The 22,491-nt window shown below is 34.7% G+C and overlaps 1 protein-coding gene across 1 annotated transcript in view; it reads left to right on the top strand.

Moving 5' to 3' along the window:
* Positions 1–22,491, top strand: part of PAN3 (poly(A) specific ribonuclease subunit PAN3) — a gene marked incomplete at its 5' end in the record, with an annotated part of 127,428 nt that overhangs the window by 28,997 nt on the left and 75,940 nt on the right. Inside the window, one exon of the mRNA XM_080798069.1 lies at positions 8,315–8,476. Coding sequence (XP_080654195.1) covers positions 8,315–8,476 — 162 coding nt within the window. The remainder of the gene's footprint in view (positions 1–8,314; positions 8,477–22,491) is intronic.

Raw genomic sequence — 22,491 nt, 5'->3', positions numbered from 1 at the left:
TGCAAGAAAGGAATAAAACATCGACCTTATGCTTGTTTCTTTTTCCATTTATGTGATTATCTCAGTAAAAATTTCCATAAGCACAGTTTTTAGGGAAAGAGTATACAATTAAACTTTTGATATTTGACATAACTTTATAGAAATGTTGCACATGTTTATATTCCTTTTCATAGATGGTGATTTTCCTAGAGCCTTGAAAATACAGAGATGTGAAAGGATTTCACATCTCTGTCATTGTATAAGGCAAAAAAAAACCCTCATTGTTTAAATTTAATTTCTGGGGTGCTGTTGAACTTCTCATTTATATTAATTGGCTATTGGTGTTTCTTTAATGTCTTTTGCTCATTTTTCTACTTGGCTATTTTTAAATTCATTGTAAGCTCTATGTGTGTTAGAGATTTAACCTCTTCTATCAGATGTTTCAATCCTTCTCCCCATTTTGTTTTTGGTCTTGAATTTCATAACGGATTTATGCTGTCACTTTTGAAATGCCACACTTACTCTGATGATCTCTTATTAAGTACATTTAAAAAGAACAAAATATTAAGCTCATTTTGTTAAAATAACATAATAATTCTCTATTTGCTGAGTCAATGATTTTAAATTGAAGGGACTATCAATGTTTCATGTAATTTGAATCTACTGTCATTTTTATTGCTAATGATCGATAGTAATTAACTTCCTTTAGCAAATGAATATGTTCTCAATCTTCTCTGCATTTTAATTGTCAAATTTAAATTTCACTTTCTTTCTGTTGCTTTTACCTCAATCTTAATCATTTCTTTTTTTTGAAATGCTGCGTAAGTAACGTTAGGTTCAAACTTGTTTGGAAATATGATAGCTCCTAGAGAAAAGGGCTCAACTTTGAAAGAGTTAATTTTGTTTTCCTACTAAATAAAAAATACTCCAGGCTGGATTTCCAAGATTGTGTTGAGATAAAGATATGCTTTGGAAAGAACAGATTAAATTTTGTTGTAACAAATCAGGAGTTCAACCTTGTATTACTTTGTGTATTTTAGTTTAATTGGTACTTTGTGTGCAGTGACCTCTTGGCTTTTCTTGAGTCAAGAAAGAATCTTCAAATTTATGATTGTAAGGAATTTGTTCTATTGACTGATTATAAAAGATCTCATGGCAGATCTTTGTTTTAGAGGGTTTTTTTTTTTTAAGAGATGTGTGGTGGTTTGGTGTTTGATTCTTAACCATATTTAAACGTGTTAACTGAATGAAGCAGCATGCCTTTTCTGTACAATATGTAATTGTATAGTCCTTATTTTGTTTTAGCTTTGGGCATTTTGGCTTACCTAATAATGACAACTTGATAAAACCATGGTGCATATACTACTTGGACTTAGGAACTAGTAGCTCACTCTGAGATTGTGTGGTTGGCTTTTTACTTTTCTCTGATCATTGTATTTACAAAGTGGAGTAGCTGATTTTAATAGCTTGGCATTACTGGTGGCTATCTCTGTTTTCCTACGAAGTAGGGGTCGGTAATGAATTAGTAAAGGTGAGTTTAGAATTCTTATCACAAACATGCTAGCCAAAGTTTTAGCTAAATTTAACCCAAACTGTGTAATTTCTCCCACTCTGTTTAATTCCCAGTATTTTTTTTTCCATGCATTTTGAAGATGGGGACAGGGAGCTGCTGAATTTCATTTCTTTGAATGGAGCCTCTGTAGCTCTTGTTTCTTATTGATAACCATCTATGCCAGTTAGATTCAGAGAGAGATTGATTCATTTAGAAATTGGTATTTGGTCATTTTAGAATTAGCTAGTATAATGTAAGAGTGAAATATGTTTAGGAATGTTATAGAATACGGAAAAGCTTTTTTCAGATTGGAGGCAGAGTATCATTTGAGTACAAACTCCAGGGCCTGACGTTGTATTAGTTGTGAGATTATAGGCATGTTATTTTAACTTCTTCTAAGCCTCACTTTTCTCATCTGTGAAGTTGGTTCTACAATTGTGCCAGTCTGACAGAATTATGATGATTAATACCATAATGGGTATAAAGTGCTTGGCATAGTGCCCTGTGCTTATTAAATGGTAGTTCCAGTCTTCTACTGCTTATGATTCTGCAGTTTTAAAATGTGTTTATCTGTTTCTGAATGTGTGTGAAATTTACTTTTGATTAACCACTACCTTATTTTAAGTTCAATTATAGCAGGGTATATTAGAGTATAATAGTAATACCAAGTATATATATTATTTAGCAGATCTGAAGATGCTCTGTTACATTTTAAGATTTAATTTAACCAGGGTTACACACATAAATACATAAAAAGGGAACCTTTTGCTAACAAGCAAATAGGCATTTTAGCATGATCTTTGGTTTTGATAAGGTACTGAAACTCATTATAAAAACTTAAAATTATTACAGTTGATCGTATGTTGTGGAAATAAGGTTCATGACTTAAAAAAACACCTTTACTCACGTTCACTTAAAATAACTTTTTGTCATGGCATTTTATTTATCTACATTTTATATTCTAGTTTCACTCTAAAGCAAAAGAATGAAAGAAGTTGCAGTTTGGTATTCTAGTTCTTTTGAAATTCAATATGGCCTTGCTTAGCAAGAGTATTCCAACTGATCTTGATTTTGTTGGAGTAGAACTCCATTGTAATATTGAGGTTTTAAGGACAAAAGTAATGACTGCTTGGTAGGCTTTCTTAAATTTATGCAGGTAATATTGGGGAACTGATTCATAGTAGAGCTTAAAAATGTGTTTGCATGTGTATGTAAATCCTCTTTTGCTTTATTTGATGTCATTTAGATCAATTTTTACTTAGCAGCATCATCTGTTTTCATCCTGTCATCCTGTACATTGATTCCACAAATTAAAAGTTCTTTTTCATTTACAGATGTTTACCTGCCCCTGAGTCTTAACAGTGAGCCTGTTTCTCGATAGACTGATTTGTCTATTATATCCTACTCTTTTTTTTTAATTTGAACAATGAAAGTTTAAGGAGTCTAATATGTTTTCACAAAAAGCCCATAATTAATAATTAATTGACAAGACAAATACAATATGATCTTTGCAGCTGGCTTGCTCTGTTTCTGACTTTTTAAGTCTTTTACCTATGGAGAAAATGATTAGAGCCAATGCTACAGTGACTTGTAGGTCTGGATTTACTATTTTAAATTAATTTGGTGTAGGATCCTTTAGGATCCAGGTAACAAATTAGGTAGAGGTATAGTTCCCTATCTTGATGATTATATGAAAATTAATTTATTTGATTTAAAAATTCAAGTGGTTTTATTGTTTGGGGTCTGTTTTTTCCCAGTGACTTTAGATTAACCACTGAATTAATGGAATTACAGTCTCATATTTAGTTCTCATAATTATAAATATGCTAAAATGCCAAGGCATTTAATTAATTGAGGGAAGACCATTGTGAGTTAGAAGAGGTGATAAAAGAAATGCAGGTGTATTTTCAAATGAGTATGTAGTAGATTCTAGATCAGAGGTTTCTATTAGTAGACCTAAGACCATCAAGAGTGGCAGGAGGTGGGTTGCCGAGTTACTATAGCAAAAGGTAATGAATTTATGTAACTATTAACCACTATCTGAAAGAAGGTAATTCATATATATGTACCACTGTTTTTAAGTATATGGAGCAGTTTTGACTAATAAAATGAAAATCATCCAAAAGTGTCATTCACAGTAACTTTAAATCATCATTCATTGTTTCAGAGTATAAAGGGTTAAAGCACAATTGTGTTTTTGATGTCCAAAAAGAGTTTTTAAATTTCACGGTATTGGAAACTTTTTGTACTAGGATAACAATTTGATTTCTAGTTTATTACTAATTAGATGACATATAACTACATATGGCTGGTAATATGAAATGTTGTTTTGCAGTTGTACCAAAAGAATTGTACACTGAAAAATTGGTCCGTTACTTGGTAGCTTTAACTACATTTTCATTACAAGCATGGTATTTATAGATTTTTCTTTGGCTTGACTGAAATTTCAGGAGAAGAGAATATATCTTAGCTTTGTATTTCTAGGAAGAAGGGCATAGAACCTTATGCTGAAATGTTGACTGAATGAATATGTGAAAAAATGTGTATACATTTAGAGTTTTGAACTCAAACAGTCCTAAAAATTAGCTTTTACTGTTTGTTCTTTTTTTCGACATAGAGACTTAGCTCAGTTGTAAGGAATGAAGGTGGACTTCCTTTAGACCTAAACCATTGGAAATGGCTTTTATGAACGAGTGCAAGGAGTTTTGAAGAGCCAGGGCTCTGGGGGCTGCATGAGTAATGGTCTTGAAGGCTCTAAGTATCTGGGTCAAGCTTTATGGATTTGGGATGTTGAACTATTGGATTTCTCTCTTTTTATTTCAGGGAGTGGTTTTAGTTTCTGTCTGGACCAGTAGTTGTTTCTTATCTAGGTTATTTCTGTGACATTCTCTGGAACTTCACTACTCAAAGTGTGGTCACCAGATAAGCAGTACTAGCAGTCTTGGGACCCTTTTAGAAATGTAGTCTCAGGCTTCACTCTAGACCCACTGAATCAGAATCTTTATTTTAGTAACATCTCGAGAAGATTCATAGGTTTGTTATAGTTTAAATACGGAAGGATCCTTGAATACTTTTGTTCAAATCTAACCTATTGTTTTATTTTTTAAATGCTCAGTATAAAGGGTAAAGCTATTTTCATCTTCTTATTGTACTGTTTATTTAGATTTTGTCAAGAATGATAAAAATTCACTCTTAGAGTAAATCTTGAGACTTAAAGTAAAAATTGTGTAACTAGAGGGGAGGAAGAGGGAGATAGGGAGGAACAGTTTCAGGCCCTGCTGTATATTTTCTACAGGAACAAAAAGAGATTGGGAATTTTGATGTACAATATTGACTTACTAGGAGGTGGGGTACAAAAGCTGGTTATTTACCAATAGGACAGGACATTTACAAATGCTTGCATTCCATAAGTGGAATTCCATAGAGGGGCAAGGCTATCAAGAGTAGAGGATCAACAAGAGGACATACCTGTTTTTTTAACTCTCACATTCTCAAGATTGGTCTAGGAAAGGATTACTAGAAGCTAAGGAAAAGGGAAGAGGAATGTTGCTTTTGTTTGCTCTGGAGTAGAGGGTTTGGATCTTAAAGATCTCAAGAATTTTAGGGTAATAACTTTAGGGGTGAACAAACATTTTCCATAAAATTTTGTTTGTCCCTTTTATTTCTTCATCTTCTATTTGACTTCTCTGATTTCCTTAACCCCCACTTTCAATCACCTATAGTTGTTATTAACCTAGCAGTTTTCTCCCCAACCAGGCTTTATTAAGTCTATTCCCATTTCAGTTCCCTTGAGTTCACATCCTTCACCTACACCAGTGATTCTGAAATGGGGGCAGTTTTGTTTCCCCATGACATTGAAGATGTATTTGGTTGTCACATCTGGGACTGTGGTGCTACTAGCATCTAGAGGTTAAAGGTCAGGGATGCTGCCAAACATGCTACAGTGCACAGAACTGCCTCCATGACAAAGAATTATCGAAAGTCTGTAGTGCTTGTAGAGTTGAGAAATTCCAACCTGGATTACTGTCAGAGTCCACAAATTTGTTTGCCTGTTTCCACTTTAATTTTCATTCAGAAGCTTTTAAGAGTTCCCCATTGCCCATGGAATGAAGTCTAATTGCCCATGGAATGAAGTCTGAAGTCCTTGGTATAGGCTATAGAACTGTTTTTTCATTGCTTTGAAGACTCATCTTTTTGCTCTTCAAGGGATAGCCCTCTCTAAAGGGCTGACTGAATACTTGGAGTTTTCGCCTAACACCACAGTGCCTCTACATACACTTTTTTCCGAGCCTACAGTACCTCTCTCTCCCACCTGCCTCCTCCATCTAGGTGCACTTACTCCTTCTTCAGAGTTGCATTCGCCTTCTCTTTGAACTCTTTGTCTCTGCCCTATGGTACCTTAATTATATATGCATTCTTTATATCACAGTATGTTCTGTTTGCATGACTTTGTTTCCTACTACATTATATTCTTTTTGAGGGAAAGGTGTGTGTTTTATTTAACTTATTTGAACAATTCCTGATACAAAGTAGTCTCTTAGATGTTTAGTTGAACATACATTTTTTTTTCTTCAAGGGATAAATAATAGGGTAGTTTGGAAATTAGTTTACAGTTGAGATATTACTCTAATTTATGTCTCGTGCAGTAATATATAATCTTTTTGCCTCACCTTCATGCTTTCTATGGCTGCTATCCCTTTTCAGATGTCATTTTGCTTTCCATTGCTTATGATGGTAATTTAAATGGTATTGATATCTTAGGTCTTTTCATTCAGTATCACATAGAAGGTTGTACTTTTGGATTAGATTTTAATCTCTGGCTAGTTATTGAAGGAAGTTAAATCTATAATGGCACATGTTTGTGGATCTCTTCCACCTAAGAGGGAAGGCATTAGGCTAATTATAGGTTTTTGAGGGTTGGGGTGGAGAGAGAGTAGTGAATTCTTCTTTGGAAAAATGAGCTGTTGAGGAGGGAGAATGCTACAGTGGATTTATTTAAATACTTTTTTCTAAATTGCTTAGTATGCTGCTGTAAGAAGATAAATTGTGCTGTTGTAATAACCAGCTCAAAGCAGGTCTGCATTTGTGAAGGATCTGAATAACAGAAGACCATTTAACTCAATGATCTACTTGCTTTCAAATATATGACTGAAATTTAGGTGCCCTTGTAGTAACCCTATTTGATAGGTTATTTTGTTTAAATAAATACTCTTTCATGTGTTGGAACTTTTCTAATAGTTAAGATATTCTTTAGCCCAGACATTTTCTAAAATATAAAATTCAAATTAGTGAAAGCTTAATAAAGGTGTAGTATTTTTGCTGTGTATCAAAGCCTTGTAGTTGTGAGCTGTATTACTAGAAATAACTTGCTTTAAAATTCTTTCATTTATAATATTGTTCTGATGGGTACATATTTATTTTCATCCACAAAAGTTGCTTGTGATGTAGACATAAAGAGTAATTGAATTGGTACAAGAGTGCATGGAGATGGAAATATTTTAGCTTCATGGAACTTTATCCACTGCTGTAATTATTGGGATGGTAGGTAGTTTAGTTACCTTTCTTATGCAAGTTTAATTTTTTTTTCCTCTTAAGTCAAAGACTACTAGCAGAGGCCCATTTCTGTAGTTAGTGTCTACTTTGCATAGAATGATTTCATAGGCATTATTTGCAAGGTCATTTTGAAATTTAGAAATCAAGGGTTTTCTTCAAATTAGTTATCTCTACTGGTCAAAATTATATTTTATATATTTCATATGTTTGCCTGGCTAGGACACTTTTTTTGAAGAAAGTTAATTTTCACTATTTGCTTTAACAGACTTATGACAGAACAGTGAGTAAACATAAGTTATTTCAGGTCTTAAACTATCTTCCCAAGAATGATTAGCATTCCTTAAAGGGAAAAATATATATACAAATTCCTATAAAGATACAATTTACTGCAAATTTACTATAAATTAGAGAGATAAGGTGGTGGAAACTGTCATTAATTTTCACATATAAAAAAGCCCTGCCAACCACTACTAAGGTTGTTTACTAACTTTATTATAATGTTTGCCAATGAGTTCATGCATTTATTGGACAAGCTATTTAATATCAGTCTGTGTACATTACTGGTATACTCATAACACCCATGAAAGTTGTGTATTTTTTTTTTTTTTTTACAAAATTTGAGCTTATTTCATTTAATACCTTAAGTTGAAGGACCACTTAAGACATAGTGACTTGTACTTTTGCCTAATATGCATAGAATTCAAAAAAAAATTTTTAAATCCATTCCTTAGGAATTAACTGCTTCTTTTAAGTGGAGGTAGTTCCTCAGCAGGAAATAAGATAGCAAAATGGGAACAGAAAAAGACATAGTTTGGAGAATTTTTTTTTACCTGTATTTGGTGCCTTTTGAAGCATTTCTTCATATTGCAGTGAGAATAGGTAAGTGCCAGTGGAAAAAATTTTGCAAGGCATTTAACTTTGCTGATAAGTTAATTTCTATTCATTAAGGTTTTATAAAATCAAATTATAATGTATACTTCTAAAACATCTGTTGCTTTTTACCTATATGTTGTTCAGCCTGTTAGGACTGTGGGTTATTTTGGAGGTATGTATTGAGGGCGGGGGTTGGGAAATGGTGGGTGGTGATAAGGACATTAGAGGGAGTGTCTTAGAAATTTTACTTGTTTCCTATTCCACCATCCCTGATATCATCTATATGTTAGTTATGTTAGTTTAGATTAGTGTGGGGGATGTTAGGAGTGGCCTGGTTTCTTTCCTTCTTTTTCCTAGCCAAGGAAGTATCGCCTGGGGATGCTGGAGGAGAGGCTAGTTCCGATGGGATCAAAGGCACGAAAAGCAAAGAACCCTATTGGCTGCCTTGCTGACAGGTGTAAATCAGGAGTACCCATCAATATGGTTTGGTGGAACAGAGTCACAGAAAACAATTTACAGGTAAAAATAATTTTATTAGACATTTTTTGAAAGTGAATATCTTGGTTGCTTTCTGTGTCTGGGTGGGATGGTGGGTGTGAGATTGAATGGTTTAGTTGATATCATTAGGTGATTTTTTTTTTTTTTTAAATTAAAGGAAGATTAGTGGCTTGTTAACCAACTAAATGACTTTGGTGACTTTTTGAACTTTCTCTGCTTATAGTTTACTTTCCTAAAAGTATACTAAATTTAGTTTTTCCCTTTTGGATTTTGTTGACAGATATGAGGTCAGTTATTTTTAATACACGAAGTTATTCAGGGTACTGTATTAAAAAATCATTATAAAATTTATTATGGGAAACCTCATTTATACTCTGAATAACAGGAAGCTTCATATGTTTACTTTTTGTACATTTTTACTAAATAAAAATTATGTAAACAAACTTGTTAAGTATTGGCTCTAAAACGAGCTTCAATATTACATTGTCATAGGCATAAACATTTTAGTCTTTGACTCTCCCTTATCAATACTGAATAATGAAAATGGATTTTATAACTCAAAAACTAGCTTTTGAATAAGATTCTGAAGTACCTATGAGATAATTTGAATTAGATTCAGTTTTAATTTGGAGTATAATTATTCTCATTTTTAAAAATTGGTAATGGGGGGCACCTGGATGGCTCAGTGGGTTAAAGCCTCTGCCTTCAGCTCGGGTCATGATCCCAGGTTCCTGGGATCGAGCCCCACATCGGGCTCTCTGCTCAGCAGGGAGCCTGCTTCCTCCTCTCTCTCTGCCTGCCTCTCTGCCTACTTGTGATCTCTGTCTGTCAAATAATAAATAAAATATTAAAAAAAATAAATTGGTAATGGTATAATATAGCTCTTAACCCAAATTTCAGTTTAGATGTAAGCAGAATATTTTTCTTCCCAAATGTTCTGAATACATCGGTATTTTTCATGTATATTGCTAGCCAAACGTCTGTAATCCCACACATGTACCACACACAGAAAAGCTATAACAAAGTTAACAACTTGGTTATATTTCTGTCACCAGCCTTGTGTTACGAAGGGGTTCCACAATATTTTGGTCTGTTCAGTATTAATACCATAGCAATATCTTTATTGCCTTGGGCACAAAAATAAAGGAGTTAGTCCAAAAATATTGCAAAACATAGTTTCTGTCCCAAATGAAATTTTCCATAGTATTTTCTAAAGGTAAGGGAAGCCTGGGGGTGGGGAGAGGGGGTCCACGTCATGATACACTTAAAATTTCATTGGAAAGTTTTGACTATGTCAATTATGAATAGCAGTGTAGTTCACTGAATTTTTGTCTTTTTAGATTGGTAGGAGAGAGATTTGATGTGGATTGTTAGAATTATTTTTCAGTTTTAAAAAATCAGAATAAATGGGGCCCTAACTGTATAAGAACTGTTAAAAGTGGAACTGGAAGTGCTTGTAGGCTGTGGGGTAAAACAGTGATAAATGCATGGGTATATCCACTTGGCCTTTCCACAACTGCCCATCTTATCCTATTGTCAGCTTTTGAGGTACCTCTGTGTAGCACAGCTTGAAAATTCGTTAGGTTACTGTAAGAATGTATGCTAGAAATTGTTTTATTTTTAATTAAAACAGGTTATAATAAGATTTTCAATGTACAAAAGATTGAATTTGTGTTATCTGAATCTCCTATTTCAACTACTACTGTTATTTTATACTTCAGCTAGTTCTTTTCCTTTAAGGACATGAGGAATGCCTTAGTAGCTTGGTCTGATATTGGAAGGACAGTATCACCTTGCAATATCAGTCACATGTTGAAGTATTGAAAAGTGCCCATCTGGTGTCCATTACTATGTTTGTGGATTCCTAAACTGTGGATACCTGGTGTTGTTTATGCAGTGCAAGGAGTATGTCAGTACCTTTTTTTTTTTTTTTTTTTTAACTGGGGTTTTTATCTTTTTGATGTGTAAGGAAACTAATTCGTGTGAATCAAGTCTTTACCTTTTTTTTTTTTTTTTAGTTTTGTATGATGCTTTTTAACATACTTGTCCACAAAAATTTTATAGAGTAAAAGAATATGAGTAGCCAGATCTATTAATCTTTCCTGTTTTATTTGTTTCCTTTCTTTTAAATCTTAGGCCTTCTCAATCCTAAGGTCAGAGAAATGTTTATTTGTACTTTGTTTTAGTAATTATAGCTCTGTTTCTTAAATGGTTACCTTATGCCAGGCACTGTGCTAAGCTCTTTACATATATTGTCTCTTTTGGTCTTTCTAATAGCTTATGAGAGGAATATCACTATTAAATGAAGAAACATCTTCAGAGAAGCTAAGTAACATTAAGGTTAAATAGTAGTAGTAAATAGAGGAGCAGACATTTTAACCCATGTTTGTCAGACTTTAAATTCTCTTACTCTTTATGTGATATACACTCTATTGAACTATAGCTGTGGTTAGCTTAATTATCTAACTGGTTAACTGAACTTCTGTAGGGCAACTTGTTTTTGGATGAGAGTGCATACATATTTTCTATCCATGGATTGTCTTATGCATAACAGCAGGATTGCTAAGGTCAGTCCTTTTTCCTCGTGATTCCATCTGATTTTCAGTGACCTTTAATTACCTTTCTTTCTGGAACTGGAAACATTTCTTCTTCTTCTTCTTTTTTTTTTTTTTAAAGATTTCACTTATTTATCTGACAGAGAGAGATCACAAGTAGGCAGAGAGGCAAGCAGAGAGAGAGAGTGGGGACGAAGCAGGCTCCCTGCCGAGCAGAGAGCCCGATGCGGGACTCGATCCCAGGACCCTGAGATCATGACCTGAGCTGAAGGCAGAGGCTTAACCCACTGAGCCGCCCGGTCACCCCTGGAAACATTTCTTTACATTGATTTCTTAGTGTTAAGCTAACATCTTTAGAAGTTTTTCCACTTTCGAAAACAAAAGATAACCAACAAAACCCTCATACCAAAATGAGCAACAGAAACTTTTCTCTGAAGGTTTCCACATGAATCATTCATAATTGCATTTATTCTCTTCAGTGTTGGATTTCTTTCAAGAGCTCCATGATCCCCTTTTAGTACTAATATATATATATTTTTATTTTCCATTAAGGATCTCATATGAGAGATCCTGTTTACACATTTGTAAGACGGTGATTCATGCTTTCATTTAAAACATACATATAAAAATACATGTGTATATATACATAGTGTGCTAATTAAAGAATCAAAGATATTTATTATTTTCCTTAGTTTTTCATAGTGTGATGAAGGCTAAATTTATTTTTCATATGGCTCTTTGAAATATTGATAATGTTCATCCGGTTTCCATTATTCTCTTTGTGGAGTTCCCACTTGAGGACCCTTGGAATAGATTCTTTCTTTTCTCTGATTTCTTTACCACCCATTTATGCCTTCAGTGTCTGCAGTTTGGTGTCATCAAAATTTTGCTAAAATTGGAACACCTGGGTGGTTCGGTCATGATCTTGGGGTCCTGGGATCAAGCCCCATATAGGGCTCCTTGCCCGGCAGGAGCCTGCTTCTCCTCCCTCTCTCTCTGCCCTCGCCCCACCCTGCTCATTCTCTCTTCTCTCTTTCTCAAATAAATACATAAAAATGTTAAAAAATTTTTTTTGCTGAAATTGCTCTCAAAATTTGTCAGAGAGCTCCTTAATTACGAAATGGAGTGTTTTATCCAGTGCTTAAAACTGCTGGCCACCTCACTATTTTTGAAACCTTCCTTTTTTCAGTTATGACTTTTTGTTTTACCCCTAGCTCCTTGTGAGCTCCGGTTCTTGACTCACTCATTCTTCGCTTTCCCTTGTATGCCTAAGACCTAAAATTTTCTTTCTATTAGGGTTGTCTTCTGAGTTCAAGACTCATATTTTTTCGTGCTTTTTGATATCTTTGCATGTTGATATGTATTCCACTGTCACTGCAAATTTGGCTTGTCTAAAACTTAGGCATTTTTCTATTTTCAAAATCTGCAGTTTCTTTTGTAGTTCTTCTTTAATGACTTTATCATCTTCCCAGTCCAGTCACTGAGGCTTACATATCTTAATTTCTCCCCTGTCATCTCATTTTTCTACCATTTATTATAAGAAGGAAACTATTGAAGTTTTGACTAATTGAAAGATAGTACATTGGACAGTTTATTTGCCATCATATTAAGGCTTTGCCACAATAATGACATATTATCCTCTTTTGACAAATAACATAAGTTGCAATTTAGAAAAGCTTTATTTTTTTTTTTAAGATTTTATTTTTAAAGTAATGTCTATACCGAGTGTGGGGCTCAGACTCATAACCCTGAGGTCCAGAGTCACATGCTCCACTGACTGAGCCAGCCAGGTGGCCCAGACCTTATTGTTAATAAGCGATAGAGCTAGGATTCTAGCCCAGCTCTGTTTAATTCTAAATCTGAGATTTTCCTACTATGTTGTCTGCCTCTAATCCCTATTCTTTAAAATTCTGCAGTATCTTCCTCTTCTTTCCTTTTTTAACACTACTGACATAGTTTCTACCCTAAGGGTATCTTCTGTATAATTTTTGTCAAATCCCTTTGGGTCTGTTTTACTTATCTAGGGCTATCTCTCTAACTGTTTATACATACTAAATTCTAATCAAATGGAATCTTTCATACCTCATATAATATGAAATACATTGTCAGATCTCTGTATCTTTGTATCTTTGTACAGTTGTTAACCGAGCCTTAAAAAAAAAAAAAAACTTTCTTCCTTTTCCTTTAAGAGTTAATTTAAATACTACCTTCATTGTAAATACTTACCTGAAAGAATTTTTTTTAACTATTTCTGTAATACTTGGTGTTGTTTAAGAGTTACTTCATTGTTTTATATTGTTTCTTTACATGTTTGCTTTTTTCCCATTGGACTGTAAATATTTGAGACTGAGCATGTATTTATTACTGTTTTTGTACCCTTAATGTATTTTGTCTCTAAATGTTACTGTTTAATTTCCTTTTATTAGGCAGTGTGTATAATTTGTGGTAATTTATTCCAGTACTTTTCTATGTTTAAAAATTGTTCTGGGATTTATAGCCACCATATTACTTTTGCTTAGTTTTATTATCACAGCTGATTTAGAACAGAGGATAGTGATTTCTTTTGAAATGTTAGAGAATCTTCTTTTTTTTTTTTAAACTCATTAAAGTTTATCATTGTTTAAGTATTCTTGATATTTTCTAATCTTCTGATCCTGGTAGTAGTCTTAATTACTTATTGACATTGTTGTTAAGTCACAGGGCTTCTCCATTTTATATTTTTCTCATCATCTTAGCCCAAACACCAAGCAGATGGTAGGTGGAAGGTCACCCGAGACTCCATATCAGTAGTACTTTATTTTACTTAAGTGAAATTCTCTTTATCATTCTTTGGTCTTTGCCTAGGTTGTTTGTCCATTTCTCTGCCTGACCAATCTATATGTCAGTTTCCAAATTTTTTATTTGTTCTGTGATTATATAGTTCAGATACCATTGTTTAGGATTGAAATATTTTAGCACTTACCTTACAGAATTGTGAGAATTCAAATTTCCAGGCACTTAGTAGATACTAAATAAATTTCCATTCCATAAGTTTCACCTTATCTCACTCCTAAAACTCGGTCTCTGTTTAGATTTACATAGGATGCCATCAGTTATATTCAGATGTATGTGGCATGGTGTGTGTATTTTATATGTAGAGAGAGAAAGAGGCAGTAACATTAATTGTCTTTTAGGGGCTCACATTTTAATGCCAGCTCTCTTGAATATTTTTAAAATTTTGTTTAAAAACGCCTTTTTTTTTTTTAAAGGCATAACAGGGGTGCCTGGGTGGCTCAGTGGGTTAAGCCTCTGCTTTTGGCGCAGGTCATGATCTCAGGGTCCTGAGATCGAGCCCAGCATCGGGGTCTCTGCTCAATGGGGAGCTTGCTTCCTCCGCTCTCTCTGCCTGTCTCTCTGCGTACTTGTGATCTCTGTCAAATAAATTTTTTAAAAAATCTTTAAAAAAGTAGGCATAACAGTGTGCTCTCACCTTTCCCATAAGACTTAGTGTTAAGGGGTGCCAGAATGGTTCAGTCAGTTAAGCATCCGACTCTTGATTTTGGCTGGAGCCTTGATCTCCATCAAGCCCTGTGTTGGCCCCTACTCTCAGCAGAGAGTCTGCTTGTGGATCTTTTTTTCTCCCTCTGCTCCTACCCCTGCACGCATGCTCTCTTTCTTTCTTTCTCTCAAATAAGTCTTTTTTTAAAAATTATTTTTATTAACATATAATGTATTATTTGCCCCAGGGGTACAAGTCTGTGAATTGTCAGGCTTACACATTTTGCAGTACTCAACCATAGCACATACCCTCCCCAATGTCCATCACCCAAAAAAGAATTAGGTGTCAGCTGGAATAAAAGGATGGGAAGTGCATGGCTTTGTGAACTTCTCAGGGTATTGCAGGTTAAGATTTGCCTAGAAGTAATGACATGTTAAATAAATTTCTGTTCATTTTGTCTCAGACTTTTGGAAATAATGGGTTATAGATCGTAAATTAATAGTGTTACTGTTGTTTTAGCTCACCCCCGAAGTGATGTAAATGAATGAGAATGGTTGGACTATTGGCTTTATTAGGAGATTCATACTTGTCAACATCTCATTTGATGGCATTTGCCCACCTTGTGGTTTGATTAAATGGCATTTCTTGTAAGGAGTATTTAATTAGAAGAATGCTCACATTAAGATCTTTTGACTCGGGACGCCTGGGTGGCTCAGTTGGTTAAGCGGCTGCCTTCGGCTCGGGTCATAATCCCAGCGTTCTGGGATCGAGTCCCACATCGGGCTCCTTGCTCCACAGGGAGTCTGCTTCTCCCTCTGCCACTCTGTCTGCCTGTGCTCGCTCGTTCTCTCTCTCTCTCTCTCTCACAAATAAATAAATAAAATCTTTAAAAAAAAAAAAAAGATCTTTTGACTCAAAAATTCTCCTGTGAATTCTAGTTGCTTGTTACTGGTGCTCTTAAGATCCTAGGGAGGTTTTTGAAACTCACCAGATATATCTCAATCTTTAGTTACTTTCTGATTTTTAGTGTTAATTCAGGTGATTTCTAGACGTTAGGCCCTAGGAGAGAGGATGGTTTGGGCTTTAGGCTGGGATGGTTTGGAATTTTTTAAGGTTGAAACTTAAACCCTACCCCACTCAGTGGTCCTCAGGACTTTGAAGAGTTCTAGAACTGTGGTGCGGCGAAAACGGCATTAGTATGTATGCACTGCTTTCTGACCTCAGGCCCCCTTTTCTCCCTTTATAGCTGGTATTCTAAGCCTTTAACACTACTCAAACTTACTCACCCCTTCCATGTCACTTTTGAGTAAATGACTTGTGTACTTCACTGGAGGGAGAAAGGGCATGAGAATGAATTGCTTCATGTGGTAACTTTCAGCCTGTGGACAGCATTTTCATTCATAACTTTCCTTACTGTTTTTCCTCCTGTTTCAGATAAACAGTTGTTCCTTTATTATGTGCTTCAGAACCTGTCTTTATTTATCTGTTTATTTTTTATACATTTTATTATTTATCCGTTTTCAGTTTTATATAATGTCTTCCTCAACAATGATTTCTTCCTCCTAGCTTGTGAACATGCAATGTTTAAATTTCTTTTGCTCTGGGATCCTGGGAGTAAGGAATGCTATCTGAAGAAATGTTCTAGCATCAATATGTTTGGGAAATTGCAATAAAATTTGAGAAATGCTTACTACTTATTGTTGCTACCTTTTTTTACCTTTAATTCATCCCTCAATTCCCATTGTTTTGCCATTCGCTTTCACCACTATGTTGAAACTTTTTGATAAGGTCACCTAAGTACCAAAAGTACCAGTTCTTATTTGATCTCTAATGTGTTTGACATTCCTCTTTCTGTGAACTTAGCTCTTGGGCTGTTCGTTATTAGTCTGTTTCGAGGACCTCTTGTTTGTTGCTTTGACCTCAGGAACTCTCCCAAACTCTGTCCTTCACTCCCTTCTCATTTATTCCACACAGTGCTCCTTGGGGGGTCTCAGCAGATATTTATCACTTCAGCTACTCCCCGTCCATAGCTGACTTTCAGGGTTTTTTGTTTGTTTGTTTTGTTTTGTTTTTATCATCCCCTCAGTCCTTCGCATTCGCTCTGAATACTAACTTCTTCAGAACATCTTCATTTATGTGGCATAAGACTTTGAAAATTCATTCTATCTAAAACAAATTTACATTTTTTTCTTTAAATGTGTTTTATTCACACTTGTCTGTATATACCTGCTGTCTGTCGTGATTATGGTATCACCCAGTTGTGAGTTTTTTTGACTCTTCCGTCTTCCTTATCTGTCACATCATTTGGCCACCAGGTGCTGTTGATTGGGCTACTTTGAAATTGTCTTCACTTTTAATATTACTGAGTTATAATTTAGGTCCACCTTCATTTCTTATCTGGATTGTTATTATTGTAAGACTGTTATTATCTAGTATCCTGCTTCTGGTCTTAACTTTCAAACCACTACCTGACTGATATTTGATCTTGTTTTTTACCTTTGTCATTAGTATAAAATTCAGATCCTTCAAGAAGGTATTCAGGGTATACCTATTGATCTCTTTCCTGATAACTGCTATAGACCTACTGAACTATTTGTAGTACCATGAAGAGTACCATGCTCTTTCTGCCTCTTCCTTTGAACATTGTGTTTGAACATTGCTTTGCTTGCTTTGCCCTTTTCTCTGTCTTGATTCAACAAACTTGTCTCTTAAGATTCATTTTGAGCATATAGTTTTATGACCTAATCAGTCAGCATTAAGCATTTGTTCACTTTTCCCTAGCACTTTAATTGCTCTAATTAATGCATATATAACTTGTCTTAAAGGTTAACAGTGTATGGCACACTGTAGATACTTAATATTTTTTGATATCTAGATGTTCTGAGCCCTTGAGATTGTGGAATTAGGTTCAGGGTACATCATATCTGTGAAATGCCCATCTGTGAGCTTGTAGAACACAGTGCCTAATTTTTTTATAGCTGCTGCTTCTCTACAGTGCCTAGCACAGTATCTTCTATGTATTAGCTATTCAAATAATTGAAAGAATGAACCTGGATTAGTGATTATTTGGAGATAAAAATATTTGGCCTGGTGGTAGTCCTGAAATTTAATGCTTTGTGCAGTTTTTTAAAACTTTCTTTGGTATAGTTTCATGTCAAAAAAATATCATGATGGAAAAATCTTGGAAAAATCTTAAATACATCTTGAATCTTATAACGGAATATGGCAGAGTTCTTGGTTGGAGAGAATGCCTCTAAGTAAATCTCTCTTACTGTGCCATGTGGCAAATAGGTTTTACTATTATATAGCTATGGTTAGAAACTGCATAGATACAGAAAATAGTTATAGCTGTATTCTTGCCTCTTTGGAATGCTGTGATGGTCTCATTGTCCTGGATTACTCATTAATTGACCTGAATGGATAGTTTTGCTTTTTTTAGGGAGAGTAATTTTTTTTTAAGCTTTCTTGAGGTAATTGACATGCAAATAGGTAGAGGAATATTGAGAATGAGCGAGGTGATAAAGCTTCTGTGACTGTTACCGATTACTGCTATTGGGTAACTGGTAACATAAATAACTTTCAAGTGGAAGAGGAGAAGCAGTTCACCCTTTTTTTGTTTGAAAATGTGTTCTATCCACTGTACACAGATTTTGCTTTTTTATTCTGTTGGTGTCAATTTAAATATTGCATATTTTACATGAATTCCTGTGTAACACCATGCTGTTCAGTGATGATGATAGGCAAAGAAAAGGGAACTGTTTAAGTGGCTTTGTGATTAACAAATCTTAAACTTTCTTACAACTTGTTTGTAAAAAGTATATGTACTTAATGGAAAAAAATTCAGATAGTATAGGGAAGTACAAAGAAGGAAGCAAAAATGTCTCCAGTTTCCTCACCACCCAGAGATGACATCTCTGTTAACATTTTAGTGAGCATCTTCAGTTACATCCTTTTATATCATATGCTTGTGTGCACATACATTTTCCCTCTTTCCCCTTCTTCCCTTTCTTTTAGGCATTGGTACACCATTTTACAGAAATAGCTATTTAGTATAATTGCTGTATTGTAGCCTAATTTCTATTTTATTTTTACTCACTGGACTTCTTTCTATGGTAAATAAAAATAAATCAGTTCACATGATTTTTAATGGCTACATGCTATTATAGGTATCAAAATCCACATGAAACATGACTAAATCCCTACCAAGAGATATTTTAGTCACTTCCTTTTTAAAAAAAATCATAAATTTAAAAAATATGTGCAAAACTTAATTTTTTCTACATACACTGTTTTCTCCTTAGCTAGTTCCTAGATGTTGGGAGTACTAGGGCAGCTTATTTTTTATTTTGATGCATATTATCAAACTACTCTCAAGAACAGTGTTTAGGGTATTACCTAGTTATGACAAACTTCATAAAGGATGGACTAATGAGTACTTTTTTGGGGGAAATTTATGTTTCCATAGTTTCAAGCTGTTATATATAATTTTTTTTGCTGAGCTTGTGAAAATTTTTCTGTTTAACTCTATCATAATATGAAGCTTATTTCGAATAGATTTTCACTTGTAGGTTCTGATGTACTGATACTATTTCACTCTAAAGATAGCCAAATTATAAATAGGAGAACTTCTGTTTAAGACAACATTGAAGTGTATCTTTTGGAAGCATTAGGAATCAACTTTCTTCCACAGTCTTCACCAATTTGATTCTGACTTATTTAGAAATCATATTTACTCTATCAGTGTGTTTATCAGAGAGCCCAGATTGCTTCAGAAAATAGACTAATTTCACAGTAGTAGTATTTTAGATGTTAACTTTTAGCTTATAAGGTGAAATTTTGCTGGTCTTAAAAAGGTTAGTTTCTGAATAGCCCAGAAGTCGAGTATGTTTTGATAGTAAATTTAAAATGGACCATATTTGGATATGCTTGAAATAAGGGGAAATAACAGCCTATTAAATTCCAAAAAATCTTGTAAAAATGTGAACTTGGAGGGTCTCGTTAGCCATTTGACTTCTCTTTTCCATTTCATCCTGTTCCTCTTTATTCTATATTACTTATGAACACTGAACACTGGTAAAAATAGCTCTGGATAGGGCTATTGTTTATGTCCTTGTGTCTCATCTTTTTATGCCTTTATAGATCATTTTATCAAGGCACAATGCTTACCAATTCCTGCCTTTCCCCCTCATTATCAGTATCCCCTCTTTTACCTACCCAAGTAATTCACTGCTCTTTGCCCTTGCCAGGAGACAGACAGACAGACATACACACACACCCCTTGGACACAAATCTTTTGAATTAGTCCCAGCTGGGCTCTTGTTAACTCCAAAGAGGGAAGAATAGTCATAAAGATGGTGGATTGGAGTAGGTTTTAGAAAAAAAAGTAGATAAGGCTAGATTTATATCAACATTTCATATCCTTTTTTGAAAAATTTTACTTGATTCAACCAAGAACAGTGGAAACTTGATCTGTTCAATCTAACTGGATTTCATCAGTAAATCATTAAACAAAACTTCCCCTTCTCTTCCTTTCTTCCCCCTCCCCCTTCCTCTTTTTCCTCCTCTTCTTCCTTTTCTTTATTTCTGTTTTTGTCTCTTACTCTTTTTAACCCTGGTTGAAAAATATAAGAAGGATTGGAGTTGAGTAAGATTGGAGTCTAGTTGGTCCATTGGGATGATGTTGCAGTAAACCTGAGAGCAGATGATGGTGGTGTAGACTAGGACACTGATGGTGACATATGTAGAAATAGTTGAATCTGAGAAATATGTAGGATGTAGAGTAGATATCTTGATTTGATGCTTCAAAGATATCTGCATTATCAGAAGAATAGTTGTGATATAATTTATCTGTTTAGGATAGAGATGCTATAGAAAACACAACAAAACTTGAAAAGAAAACCAACTTAATAGGGAGGTGGTAGACTTGCTCAGAAATTGTATGAAATGATAGTTGCAAAGCACCTCTTTACTGATAAGAGCCTGACCAAAATGAGGAGTTGGCTAAATTTTATTTATTTATTTATTTATTTGACAGGCAGGGAGGCTCAGGCAGAGAGAGAGGAGGAAGCAGGCTCCCTGCTGAGCAGAGAGCCCATGTGGGGCTCAATCCCAGGACCCTGAGATCATGACCTGAGCCGAAGGCAGAGGCTTTAACCCACTGAGCCACCCAGGCGCCCCTAAATTTTATTTATTGATCAAACTAGGGATATCTTATGTTTTGAAAACATTTACTACTAGATCAGTTTTCTGGCCAAGGTGGAAGAATGGGTGTTGGACTTACCCTCTAGAAACAGCTAAAAAACTGAGCCAGTAGATGAAATAACAATTTTCAAGACATTAGATACCAGACAGTGGAGGACAATCATCCCTGATAGATGGGAAACAAAGGTGAATCTAACTTACTGCTTGGAGAGAGTTTCCAGGCCTGGTGCATGAAGCCGGAACTCAGGTGGAGCCTAGTGATTTATTTAATTGAGGAGACCAAACGGGAGGTTAACAGAAGGTTATAGTTCACAAGAAAAAATACTGATGAGAAGGGAGTTCATAAACAGAAGGAACTTTAGACACTTGGAAAGATCCTGTTGAATTGTCAGCTGAGTACTGATCAGAGGAGGTTATGAGTGAAGAGGCTGTTTGAGCTGGAAGAAGAAATTCATAAAAAGATCACAAAAAATAATTCTGAGTTCATACAAGACAGCTTTAGTTCCTATTCTCACCAGCCAACATGGAAAACATGATGATTTATGAAGTACCAATATGGTAATGGGAAGTCTTTTGCCTAGTAGTGGGGCTAAATTATTGTCTTAAAATAAATGCTGCCCTGGGCCTTCCTAATGAAGTTTAAAAGCAAGACCTGAAGGATCAGACTATTTTTTAAGCAGTTTATGATGGAGAACAAAGCTCCAAAATTTTTATAGGAATATTAAAAAAAAATACCCAATACCCCAAAAGATAAAAGTAGCAATATTTGGCAACCATTCAAAAATTAGTAGACATACAAAGACTTCTTGTTGTGAGTCTTAAATTATTTTGAAATATTTCTTATAAAACAAAATAAACACTTTTTTCAAACATACAAGAATTGAGGGATTCACCACCAGCAGATGTGTACTTCAGTAGGTATTAAAGGAAGTATTTCAGGCAGAAGGAAAACAAAAACCTGTGGAAATCAGAATCTATACAAAGAGGTGAAGAACACTGGAAACAGATACTACATGAATAAATATAAGAAACTTTCCCCCTTATTTAAGTCTCTTTTAAAAATACTTGTTCAGAGCAAAAATAGTAACAGCCTCTTATTAGGTTTATAACATAATAGATTTTAAATATGTGATGAAACAAAACAAAGTCTGGGGGAGGAGAAATGGAAGTATAATATTGTAAGCTTGCTATACTATATGTGAAGTAGTTTAAAACTGGATGATAATTGGTGTTAGGGACTGAATTGTATCTCCCCTAAATACATATGTTTAAGCCCTAACCCTTAATATGACCGTATTTGGAAATAGGGCCTTTAAAGAAATAATTAAAGTTAAATGTCATAAGGATGAGGCCCTAATCCAATATGACTGATGTCCTTAGAAGACAAAGAAATACCAAAGGTCCACAGAATAGGCCTATTTCCTTGAGGGCACAGCAAGAAGTTTGCTGTCTGCAAGTCAAGGAGAGAGGCCTCGGGAAAACCAACTCTGCTGGCACCTTGATCCTAGACTCTCACCTTCTAGAATTGTGAGAAGATAAATTTCTGTTGTTTAAGCCGCTCGGTATATGGTATTTTGTCATGACCCTAACAGACTAAGATAGTTGGTGATAAGTTAAATATATATATTATAAAACCTAAGGTAGCCACTATAATAACACAACAGAGAGTTATAGCTGATAAGCTGAGAGAAGAAATAAAAAGAAATTTAAAAAACTAGTTAATTCCAGGAAAAGGAAAAGGGGAACAAAGAACAAAGAGAACAAATAGGAAAAAAAGTAGCAAGATAGTAGATAGTTTTGAA

This window comes from Martes martes (assembly GCF_963455335.1).
Source record: "Martes martes genome assembly, chromosome: 3".
NCBI classification, from domain to species: domain Eukaryota; kingdom Metazoa; phylum Chordata; class Mammalia; order Carnivora; family Mustelidae; genus Martes; species Martes martes.
The sequence above is the reverse complement of the archived record's forward strand: the minus strand, read 5'-3'. Positions and strand labels throughout refer to the sequence as shown.